The 12,685-nt window shown below is 53.9% G+C and overlaps 1 protein-coding gene across 2 annotated transcripts in view; it reads right to left on the reverse strand.

Moving 5' to 3' along the window:
• Nucleotides 1–1,903: 1,903 nt before the first annotated feature.
• LRRC20 (leucine rich repeat containing 20) overlaps nt 1,904–12,685 on the reverse strand; it is an 84,695-nt gene continuing 73,913 nt past the window's right edge. For both annotated transcript variants that reach the window (XM_046028063.1, XM_046028062.1), the window contains exon 5: nt 1,904–4,400. In XM_046028063.1, coding sequence (XP_045884019.1) covers nt 4,246–4,400 — 155 coding nt within the window. In that variant the 3' untranslated portion in view covers nt 1,904–4,245. The remainder of the gene's footprint in view (nt 4,401–12,685) is intronic.

Here is a 12,685-nt window from a genome sequence, read left to right on the forward strand (position 1 = left end):
CTGAGCTGGCTTTCTCAGTACAGCAGGCACCAGGAGGGGGACTGCTAAGAGTAATGGAGAAACATCCTTGTGCCTGCCGGTGCTCATAAGGAGCAGGAGCTCCATGGGTACTCTCGCCCAGACCTCAGGCAGCCAGCTTGTGGCCCTTTCCTGAGGGAGGGGTCCAGCCCACCTGGCACTGAGACACAGGTCCCTAGGAAGGTCCGGCTGCTCCTGGGCTCCACACATCCTGGCCTTGGCATCTCTCCTGGGGCTATGCTCAGGGATTCTGGGGCAGACCCTCCCAGGAGCCATTCTCCGCACCAGCGCTGGCTTTCTGAGAAGCAATAGGCACGTTTGGTGTAAAAGGCAGCTCCAAAGCAGGGCTCTAGGGTCCTACACGGTATTTTGGTGAGACTGAGAACCAGTACCCTCTATGTGTGGTGATGGATGTTACCAGACTTCTGGTGCTGTTCTTTTCACAATAGCTACAGAGATTCAGTATCTTGGACACTTGAAGACTTCCAGCTAACATAATGTCGTATGTCAATTACATCTCAGTAATACTTAAAAAAATAACCCCTCGGGTCCCACACACCTGTCTACATTCATAGACTTGGTTACACCCCTGCCTTCTTCAACATAATGGTATCGTTCCAGGAAACTCCTGCCTGAGAAGGGGAAGTTGTAAATAACTTTATTGTTCATTCTGGGACATCCTGAATCATTTAAAGGAACAAACCGCTCAATTCTTCAATAAATAGCATCGCAAGAGTTTACATCTTACAGACTCTGATTTCCTTGCCTCAAAATGCCCCTCTGCTGTGTCCACCCATCTCAAACCAGACCATAATCCTCACCCAGTCTCAGTCAAAGTGTCCATCCTCCACTGCGTTGAGAACCCACCTGAAATCACACTCCGAAATCTAACTGCTGTGATCTCTGTCTTCCCACGGGACACACTAGTCAGACGCTCTCGAGGCGGAGCTTTGTCTCACCAAGGGGCCGAGCCCGTGCGATTTTCGGCGACCCTGAGTTCGACCAGAAGAAAGAGAGTCCTCTGAGCTTTGGGGCGAGGGGTAGGCAGTTTGTGTCCAGGTTCATCCATAAGGGACAGATACAGCAAGGCCCCAGAATCGAGAAATAGGGATCAATGTTCCAGAAAGGCCTTCGGGGATCTTCTGGTGCAGCCTCCTTATCGACAGGAAACAGGTCCGGAGAGGGAACGGGATCTGTCCAACTCCCAGCTTGCTAGGGTTGTTATAGGGTCAAATGAGTTCAGATCTGCTGTGTGCTTAGACGCTACCTGGTACCCACTAAGCTCGGTGTTGTTACATAAAACTAATGGAGTACATGGCCCACAACTCAGAATAAACTCAGGAGGCCTTTCAGGTTTAGGAAACAAAACCCAACTTGAACTCCGAACTCTAACTTGAGCAGGCAGCGGATCCCCCGGAAGGCTTGATGAAACAGGGTGCCGGCCCGCCCCGTGTCTGATTCTGGAGATCGGGGCAGGGGCTGAGAATGTGCGCGCTGGCCGGCTCCCTAGGTGTGCTGGTCCAGAGGCCTCTCTCTGAGAGCCACAGACACTGAGGAACGAATTGCTAAGGGTGTCATTTCTTGCATCGGTAAGGGAGAACCTGGGGGACGGCAGGTGCCTTCATCCTTTCCCAGATCTGTGGTCCCAGCCGGGGCTGGGCTCTGGCGGTCTTGTAACAGCACAGTTCCAAGCCATGTATCACATCGACCTCGTCGCCTCTGTGGCTGCCTGTAATTATTCTGAGTATCACGCTAGGGTGACTCCTTTTGAAGCTCAAGCTTTCAACAAGAGGAGCCCCTCAGGTGTGACACGCAGGCTACAGGGCGGGGCGGGGGGGGGATGTTTTCTGTGTGGAAAGAATGAACCCAGCACCAAGCAAGCAGATGAAACCAAAGCATTCTTTATTGCAGACTGAAGCTAAGGGCTCATTTACACTGTGGGCTCTGATCTGGGGGTTTCTTCTGCACCTCAAGCTTTTCCACATAGGCAAGGGCAGACTTTCCCAGCAGAGTAGAAAACAACTTCCAGAAGCAACCCCTTCAGAGGGGTTGATGTGAGGACGTGGGGAAGCAGGAGCTGGCTATGCGGAGGGTAACCAGAAAGGCAGTGGCCAGAGGGCCAGGCAAACCCACCCTTATCTCCTGAGGACTTCAGGTCATTCCCTTCGCTGCAAGAGTCACGTAGACTCTGAAAAGATCTGAGAGGCCTGGGGTGTCCTGGGGCTGGTTTAGGGATGGGAGTGGGCACAGCCTCAGAGATCTGGAGTAGCAGGGGGAGGGCTGAGAACCTCTGTCCTCCACTCCCAAGACGAGCCCAGGGTTACCCCAAGCCCTGGCTTCTCAAACGATAAAGTACTTCTAGGAATCACCTAGGAATCTTGTTGAAATGCAGGTGCTGCTGCTGGAGGTCTGGCGTGGGGCCTGGGATTCTGCATTTCTAACAAGTTCCCATGGATGCCAGCGCTGCTGGTCCCCAGACCACACTCTGAGTTGCGAGGCTCTGGCCACATAGTGCCTTTGTGCCTCTCAGAAAAGTGCACTTCTTCTTTGATGCCGTGACACAGGGTCGGGGGGCCAGGCCAGCCCGGATGGGGCCACAGTTCCCACTTGTCCACAGCCGAGCCCTGCAGGCCTGAAGATCCATCTGGACTTCCCTGCCCTGCAAACCCCTTTTCCAAGCACAGTCAACACAGCATCTCTTGGGACGCTGAGCACTCTGGACCAACAATGGTCCGACTTGTCAGTCCTTGCTCGAAGGCAGGGGGCCTGGGCAGAGGCGGGCCCCAGGGCTGGGGAGGGGACAAGGAGCACGGCATTCTGAGGAGGGTCTGGGGCTGGGAGAAGCTTGACCCTGGGCATGGAAGTGTGGCTTCCAATGTGTGGATGTAGGGTTGGGTGGCGTGGCCTGGCCTGCCGCATGTCCCGGGATCTCAGGTATCTCCCACAGACCAAGACAAAGGTCCAGGCCAGGTGGGCCGTGAGTCTGCTGGCTCCACAGATGAGAAGGTGGGAGGCGGATGCCTGATGGATCAAGAGGTCGGGGTTCTCCACACCACAGATATGATCAGCAAGAGCTCCAAGCCCCTTCCTCGTAGGAAACCAGCTGTCCCTGTTTGCCAGGTACTGTCTCAGCGGGAGCACTGCAGTCCCATGTCCCGGGAAACCCTTCAGTCCCAGTCCTATGGCCTGGCCACATCCTAGACCCCAGGTGGAAGGCCCAGAAATGACTGGGTGCAGGGTTTTGGGTGGAGGCTTGGGAGCTGGCTAGCCACAAATCCAGTGGTCTATAGTGCCTTCTGCCCCCAGGGGGACCAATGAGGAGGCGGCCAGGCTGCTGCCAGAAGGAGACCATGGTGGTAGCCAACTACCTTGTACCCAAGCCACAGACACGACTAGCTTGGCTTCTCCTGGGCCACCTCCTGTGTGGCTCAAGGGCTAATGCCAGGCACACCTGGTCTGTCCTGCGGAGCCTTCAGAACTGCCTGCCCCGCTCATGTCTTCATCATGAGGAAGGACCGAGCCGGCCTGGTCTGCTCCTCTTCCTGGCCTGATGGGCCTTGGGCTCCTCTATAAATGTTCGCAGCCCAGCTCGAGCACAGAGCCGCACTCTCCCCACAGCGTTCCCATGACTCCTGGCGCCGGCTCTCACCAATCCAGAGACCCATGGGGCTGCGGATGGCGCCCCATAGAGAGCCCCATGCAGGTCAATCCTCAGGAAGCAATAAATAGAGGGAGGTTGTCTTCTATTCCTCTCAGGGCGGCGGCCGGCTGGCTCTCAGCGCCGGAAGCAAGGCCTCAAACCCACAGTGGCCCAGAAAGTGACCTGCAGGCTCTGAAGGAACCTGATAATCTGAAGGCAATCTGAAGGCACATGTTGCCCCAAAACCCTTCAAGGAGCTCAAAGGAATGGCAAAGCCCCCCACCCCCACCGCTGCCCCTTTGCCCAAACAAGGCTTGAAGCGGGTGGGGGTCTGTCCAGATGCACACAGAAGCTACGGGTGCCCAGCATCCAGGCTCCAGCCCCTGGGGACCCCAGGGTCCACTACTGCTCTAAGCTAGCTATCCTGGGCCGGCTGCGCCCCCTCCCAGCACATGCTCTCTGGCCCACCCGCCCCCAGCTCCCCCCACCCCAGGCTTGGCCTCCCAGGGGCCTGTGGGATGCCCTCCCCTCAGGGTGCCAGCCCAGGTGGCCTCTGTCCCTCGCCGGGTGGCCATGAGGAGGGAGGCCTAAGGTGGAGGGGGCTGGGCACCCTCGGGGGACACGAGCATGTCGAACTTGATGAGTGGTGGAGCAATGACACGCACCTCAGCGCTCAGGGGGTTGAAGCGGAGGTTGACGCTGCGCAAGGCGGGCATGGTGGCCAGCTTCTCCACAGGCACATCTGTTGAGGAGAGAGGACAGGTTGGGGGGCCGGGGTTAGCAGGCAGAGAAGGACAGGCAGCAGGAAGACGTGGATACAGCTCTCCATCACTCACCGCACGTGGGGCTCAGCGGCTGGCACCCAGCCCCGGGAGGGGGGCCCTCAGAGCCCATCACACCATTACACCCACATGGAGGGAAGCACCCCCCCACCCCCAACACGAACACAGTCAAACGCTAGCATTGCCTCGTCTCTCAGCACAGTTGCTCCTGAGTAGAACTGGAACAAGTGAAAACAGGTGCTCATGCAAGGACATGGGCACAGACGTCCCCAGCAGCCGAGTGTCCCGCCACAGGCAAGCAACAGACTCGGTATAATTCTGTCCCAACAGCAGAACTCTTCAGCTAGGGGAAGGAATGAGGCATGGGTCTGTGCCCCGAATCTCAAACACAGATACTGAATGAAAAAAGTCAGCCACCAAAGTTAACACAGCGTATGATTCCAGCGTATGTGTCCAGGAGGGGCACCTGGGTGGCTCAGTGGGTTAAAGCCTCTGCCTTCGGCTCGGGTCATGATCCCAGGGTCCTGGGATCGAGTCCTGCATCGGACTCTCTGCTCAGCGGGGAGCCTGCTTCCCCCTCTCTCTCTGCCTGCCTCTCTGCCTACTTCTGATCTCTGTCTGCCAAATAAATAAATAAAATCTTAAAAAAAAAAAAATAGTCAAGTCCGGGAAAGGCACCTCCACAAAGACCAAGAGTGGATGACTGATTGATCGCCAGGGACTGGGGGAATGGGCACAGGGTCTCCTTTGCGGGGAGGAAAGTACTTTGGAACTAGGTAAAGTGATGGTTGCTAACTCTGTAAATGTACTATATACCATTGAACTGTAGGTAAGTTTTAAGATGGTTAGCTTTGTTACTAGTTGTACCTCCATTAAAAAAAAAAAAAAAAAAGGAGGGGTACCTGGGTAGCTCAGTCCTTGGGTGTCTGCCTTCGGCTAGGGTCGTGGTCCCAGAGTCCTGGGATCAAGCCCCACATTGGGTTCCCTGCTGGGCGGAAAGCCTGCTTCTCCCTCTCCCACTCCCCTTGCTTGTGTTCCCTCTCTTGCTGTGACTATGTCAAATAAATAAATTTTTTAAAAAATCTTAAACAAAAAAATAGCACAGGGGTGCCTTGGTGGCTCAGTGGGTTAGAACCTCTACCTTCGGCTCAGGTCGTGATCCCAGGGTCCTGGGATTGAGCCCGGCATCGGGCTCTCTGCTCAGCAGGGAGCCTGCCTCTCTGCCTCCTTGTGATCTCTGTCACATAAATAAAATCTTAAAAAAAAAAAAAAGCAGAACAAGGCAGCAGCTGTATTAACTGCTAACACTCTACAGCGCCTCACCCCTAACTTTTAGGATCACCCCATCTTCGGTCAAGTCCCTGGAGGCCCCGTGAACAGCTGTGAGCCTCAAGGACATCACTAACCTTCATCATTATCACAGGACAGAACTCACAGGGCTGCTTGGGGATGAACGGGAGAGCACAAGCATTCTGCACAAGACTCCCTGAACATCAGGTAGGACTATGGAAGGGAACAGAGGCCCAGAGAAGTGAAGTAACTTGCTTAAGGTCCCAAACATATCATTAGCTGAGCCCAGATTAGAATCCAAGTTCTCAAAAAAGACTGCAGGAGTCCATGGAGAAAGGGGCCACGCTGGACAGAGGTGAAGGCTCAGGTAGGACCTGAAGGGTAGACGGGATCTGAATGAGGGGAAGGGGTATTTGTGGCCAGAGGGAAATAAGGCAGAAGAGTGGGGCTAGGATGCCAGATCGAGAGCTGGGGGCAGCGGGGGGACTGGAAGGTTCTGTCAATGGCATCTAGAATGACATTGTCCCAGTCTGGATCCTGAGGGCAGAGCCCTGCAGGCAGCTGCGGACACCAACGCCTGTAGGACCTCTCAGCCCAGGGAGCCAAGCCCTCCCATCTGGCCCCAGGGACATCTGTGGAACAAGCAACTGTGCTTCTGTTCCCCGCCTTGGACCACCCACGCTGGGATCTCTACTCAGGTGGCTGGATGTGGCGTAGAGTGTTCCAGGCCACTTGGGTTCAGGCTCTGGTTCTCCTATTTTCTAACTGTGTATCTTTGGGCAAATTGATTCAACTTTCTGTGGCTCGGTTTTGTCATCTGTGAAATGGGGGAAATAACACCACCTTTCCAACAGGGTTCTTATGAGTCTTAGAGAGATAATACAAGGCACTCAGAACAGTGGCTGGACGGGGTAGGCAGCCAACAACCAGGAGTCAAGGCTCTCACACACACAGGCCTGGGAACCAGTACCCCAGAGGCAGACAACCCACCTTGCTCCAACTCTGCAAGCCGCCCACACACCACGTGACCTCCCACCCCAGCCCAAGACAGGGCCAGGGCCTTGCCCCTGAGTCTTGCACAACCTCGGGCCATCAGTAATGGCAAGAACCAACTCCTACCTCTTTGGGCACCTTGCATTGGGCAGAGGGAGGGTTTTCTGGTTTTTGTTTTTCATTTTAGACGACTTCGGCATGTTATATGTATATTTTTAACTTAGGTAAATGGTACTGTTACAGATCTCATTTGTTTCTGTGTTTTTTTACTAAGCACCATTTTTTTTTTTTTTTTTTGAGATATACACACAGCAAAATGCCTCAAGTGCAGGTAGATGTACAAATAGGCACACACTCCTATAACCTCCATCCAGAACATGCTAGAACACATTTCAAGTACTTCCACAGGGCTCTTGTGCCTCTTTCCAGCTTATCTCCAACTGCTTTTTCTCACCACTAATTCACTTGCTTGATCCTGAACTTGATCCAAATGGAAACTACCAGTATGTCTCGCTTTAAACCGTCAGTGAAACAATTTTTTTTTACTTGGGGACATTTTAAATATGATTTTCTCAAATTACTTGTTTCATCTTTTTACTCGGAAATAATTCCTTACTTATAAAAAGCTGCAAAGGGAGGGCGCCTGAGTGGCTCAGTGGGTTAAAGCCTCTGCCTTTGGCTCAGGTCATGGTCTCAGGGTCCTGGGATTGAGCCCCACATCAGGCTCTCTGCTCAGCAGGGAGCCTGCTTCTACGTCTCTCTCTCTCTCTGCCTGCCTCTCTGCCTACTTGTGATCTCTGTCTGTCAAATAAATAAACAAAATCTTAAAAAAAAAAAAGCTGCAAAGGGAGAAACAGTACAGGGAACACCACATAACCTTTCACCGAGATTCACCAGTGGTTAACATTTTATCCTATTTGCTTTATCATTTGTGCCTGGGCCTTCTCTGCACACACACATGCACACACACACACACACACTTTTGTTCTGAATTATCTGAGGATAACATACATATACCATGACCCTTCATCCCTACTTCACTGTGTATTTCCTATGAATGAAAACATTCTCTGGGGTGCCTGGGTGGCTCAGTTGGTTAATCGTCTGCCTTTGGCTGGGGTCATGATCCCAGGGTCCTGAGACTGAGTCCCGCATTGGGCTCCCTGCTCAGTGGGAAGTCTGCTTCTCCCTCTCCCCGGCTCGTGCTCTTTCTCTCAAATAAATAAAATCTTTGAAAAAAAAAAAAGACATTTTCTGCCATAACCACAGCTGTTGGTTTTGTAACTTTACAGGGATAGAACCCTTCCCTAAACTATGGCCCATATTTCGGTTCTTTTGTATGGCCTAATCATGTCCCTTTGAGCATCATCCCACCCCCCCACCCCCCAGGATCCAGTGTAGGGACAGGTGTCACCTCTCTGTGCTCCTTTCATTTGTCTTTTGTGACACTGACATTTTGGAAGAATATGAGGACCATCATCTCTGTCTTTAATAAAGGGTCCCATGTTTTGGGGTACCTGGCTGGCTCAGTTGGTACAGCAGGTGACCTGTTGTGAGTTCAAACCCCAAGCCGGGTGCTAGAGCCTACTTAAAAAAAAAAAAAAGTTGGGGGCGCCTAGGTGGCTCAGTGGGTTAAAGCCTCTGCCTTCGGCTCAGGTCGTGATCCCAGGGTCCTGGGATCGAGCCCCGCATCAGGCTCTCTGCTCAGCAGGGAGCCTGCTTCCTCCTCTCTCTCTACCTGCCTCTGTGCCTAGCTGTGATTTCTCTCTGTCAAATAAATAAAATAAAATAAAATAAATTAAAAAAAATTGTACTCCTCCCTCTCTCTGCCTGCCTCTCTGCCTGCTTGTTATCTCTGTCTGTCAAGTCAATAAAATCTTAAAAATAATAAAATAAACATAAATGTTAAAAAATTGTAAAAATACGAAGAATCCCATGTTTTGTGGTTGTCTGGCACTGCTCACAGCGAGACTGGGACTATGGGTCCTCAGCTGAAAGAGGTGGTAGGGTTTTGGGCTGTCACGCCGGAGGAGGCACACAGTGTCCATCCGTCTGTCCCTCAGATGTGATGTTAATTAACCATCATCACCCAGTCCAGGCGTTACTTGATTTTTCCACCGTGTAATTACTGGTTTTGTTTTGTGTTTTCCTCCCTTGCAACTTGTAAGAAGTCTGCGGGGACACACTTTAGGAGCGTGCGAATATTCCACTCCCCGTCAGAATTAACATCCATCATCCCCAGACATAACACTTGCTGACTCTTGCCTGATCTGATCTTTATGCAGGCTGCAAACTGACTTTCCAGTGCCAGCAGCCCCTCAGCATTTTGCTGTAGGCAAGAGCCTTCCCTTCTCTCCCAGGATTTATTTATCACCAATGTGGATGCCTATGTTTCTAGCAGTTTAGGGTTCCTGCTGAATTTCATCATTTCAGTGCTCAAACCGCCCTAGATTTGGCCAGAGGGAGGCCCTCTGATCTGGCTCCCGAGTCCTGTGACCAGCCGCTCCCACCCCCTCTCTGGACGCCCTTCCTGACTTTGCAGTAAGGTTCGTCTGGAGGCCTTGCTGCCCCAGCCCTGGCATCAGCCATCAGAAGTCCTCTTCCTCTCAGTGGGAAGGGCACCCGTGCCCAATACTCACGGTGCTGTGATCAAACCATGTTTTACAAACTACCCGTGAGGACCTGTGCACATCTGATCTCTCTGCTTCGGACGGTGGCCTGGAACACCAATCCCACATCCTCACCACACTCTAGCTCTCCACTCTGCCAGTGAGGGACAGCCAGGTGCCTCTGGCCTTCAGGGTCGGTGTGCTGACATCTTTGGATGGATGCCACCAGCAGGGCCGATTGCTCTGTCCAAGGATATGTGTGTGTACTTCATCTCATTGCTCTCTAGAAACCGTGCTGAGTCTCTGACGGGCTCCAGCCACCCTGGTGTCCCAAGGCTTTCAAACGAGGCTGCCTGGGCCTGTCGGCCCCAACCTCCAGGCCGAGGGGCCCCTGACCTCCGTCACGGGTTCTGTGTGCTCTTCCCTTCCCCTGCACGGTGAGGGGTGGGCAGTGCCTGGGGCTCCACGGTCCAGGAAGAGGGTGAGCGGGGCCCACCCTGGGCTCTGCTGTCCACCCTTCGGAATGTGCCCCACAACAGAATCCCCTGAAGACATCTATTCTCCCTTCTGAACTTGGTGACAGGGACTCAGCTACCCCCTAGCTCTTCCAGAAGGGAAGGGGAGGCCACAGGCTCAGGAAAGTTCCTCACAGGTGCCTGTGCCTCAAGTGTATACAATGCTTCCATACTTGATTCTTCCCAGAGCCAAGGGGTAGAGCATCCCAGGTGCTCCTCGACCCAATTTACAGATGAAAAAACTGACCCTCATGGGTGGCTCATTCACAGCACTCCCTAGAGACCAAGCCCAGCCTTGGTGGCCCTGGGTGGGGAAAAAGCAATCCAAAGGCCTTAAATCTGTCTCAGTAGGCGACTTGGTGACCATGGGGGCCTCCCCACCTCTCCACAGGCCGTCAAGCCCAAGATGCTCCCAGCAAAGTGGGAGTTTGAGGCCATTTGGGATCTCTGCTGGTGGTTTTTTAACTCATGAGTGTTGAGTGCTTGGTGACTTAAGCGCTTTAGGCTAAGTTTCTCCATCCTCATAACAGTCCTACAGCCGAGTACAAGCTTCTCTCCGTCTTATAGATGAGGAAGCTTGTGGAGAGGTTTGGTAACTTGGCCACGTCACACCGGTGGCAAGTGCTGGAGCCAGGGTATGAAGCGAGAGCAGCTGGCTTGAGTCTGTGCTCTTCACGCCACCTCCCACTGGGCCCTCCAGCCGGGCATCCCATGCCCCCACCCCGCCACCAGAGAACCCTCCACAGGTCCCCTTAGTCAACAGGAGACAGAAACCAGTCTTCCTGGGACCCAGCAGGAGTGTGTGGCTTTCGGACACCAGCACTAACAGGTCTCTGGACCACCCAGCCAGGAATGGCTCCCTGCCATAGTCCGGGGACTCCCCCTCCAAGGGGAAGCCAGGGGCACATAAACTCAGAGCTCTCTAATGTCGCCACAGCAGGCATGGTATCTTTGCTGACCTGCCCTGAGAAAGGTTTTCCTGGAGATTTCTCAGATTCATCCTAGAATCTTCCATGCCTCCTTGTTCTGCTCTGCATCACAATGCAGAAGAAACCTGTCCCTTTTTCTACGATAAAAATTTCTGAAACGGGTAGCCCCAAACATACTTTGGGTGCACGCCTCCCTCCCAGATTGTTTACTTCATGTGATATGTTGGGGGGAGGGGGGAGGTGGTGGATAAGATGCTGAGCAGAGCTTTGGAATCAGAAAGATAAGACTAGCTTTGCCAGTGCCTGACAGTTGCCCCAGGCAGGACCCCTGAACCTCTGCTTTCTCATCCGGGAACTGCAAGGGGACAGTGAAAGCGAGGGGATGACTTTACAGTGGCCGCACACCCGCTGCATGGGCTGCTGGCCAGGGGGTGGCTCCCTCTGCAGCCGAGCACCCCCATCAGAACATGCCTCCCCCTCCTCCTCCATCCCCCCACGCCTGCCCCCGAACATGCCTTCCCCCACCCCCCCTGCCCCCATGCTTGGCCGGCTTGCAGGCCAGCAGTGGGTTTGAGCTCCCCAGGAGATGACCTGGAGGGAAGATCCATGCAGGGCAGAGGTGCTGAGCCCCAGACTTCCCCACAGTTAGTTCCCCAGCCCCCCACTGATTGGAGAACAAAGCAGAAGGCTGCCCATTATACACGTCCAGAAAACTTGCAGCCCACTGACAAATACAGAGTATAACCCTCCTCCCAGGAAGCTCCTGGCTTAACGTTAATGCCTTGCTGGAGGGATAAACAGCCTTGGTTTGACAAAACCTCAGGCTTTCCAGTGAGTCTTCTGTAGTATACGAAAATCCTCTTGAAAATTCCCTTATCTTTACTGCCCCCCACCCCTATCCCAAAGTGTCTCATGAGTCCCTCCCTCCTCGCAATCCCAGGGCAGCAGCTCCTTCTGCCCAAGGGTCCTGTCCCTGGGCTTTAATAAAACCATCTTTTAGCACCGAAGACATCTCAAGAATTCTTTCCTGGACGTTGGTTCTGGACCTTACCAACCTCACCAACATTCCAAAACGACCTCACTCACCACCACTCAGGAGAGGTCAGGAGCCTGGGATATGGCCTCCACTGAGAGCACCAACCTGAATGTCCCTCGAGCTCCTGTTCATGGGTTGCTGGGCAGAGGCTGTACATTTTATGGCAGAGGGACTCTGAGAGCTGGGAGGAAGTTGGAAACTGAGGCACAGTGGGGGAAGGAATTTCTACCCAGATCGCCAGCCCCGAGGTGGCCAAGCTGACGAAGACACGGAGGCCTGCTCAGAACGCAGAGGAGGCATGCACAGGAGTCCCCGGGCTGGACCGGGCCCAATCCCCTCCCAGGAGCTCGCCCTCCCTTGGCACTTCGAGGGACCAGGCTAAGAGCTCCTTGAGCTCCCAGCTCTCTTGGTGAGCAAGGGGCCTAGTGCCTGGCCTGGTGCACCGCCCCCCATCCCCCGCCCCAGTGGCACAGGAAACTCAGGAGCCCTGAAGACAGGGGCTCCTCTTTGTCCTTGAATCCCCAGGGCAGGGGGTGAGGCTGGTCATTACCTGTCTGAGGCAGATGCCTACATGTGAAGGAGGCAGTGGGAAGGACCCAGAGCCCAAGGCGCACCTGCAAGTTCAGGGAGAGAAGGGAGCAAAGCAAAGGCTTTCCCAGAAGCAGGGTTTGAAGCACACTACCCTCCTGGGAGCAGAAGAAAAGCAAGTTGAACCCACCCAGCATTCACCTGCACTCATTTGTCTGCTGATGTCCTGTCCCACCTGGCCAGCAGCCTGCTCAACTCCCTACAGCTCAGTGGGCGGGGCAGGGCAGGAGTGGGGGCTCCCCACAGCCCTTCAGGCCTTCCCCGAGAGCTGCGCCCCCATTCCCC

The sequence above is a fragment of the Meles meles genome, chromosome 13, assembly GCF_922984935.1.
Source record: "Meles meles chromosome 13, mMelMel3.1 paternal haplotype, whole genome shotgun sequence".
NCBI lineage: Eukaryota > Metazoa > Chordata > Mammalia > Carnivora > Mustelidae > Meles > Meles meles.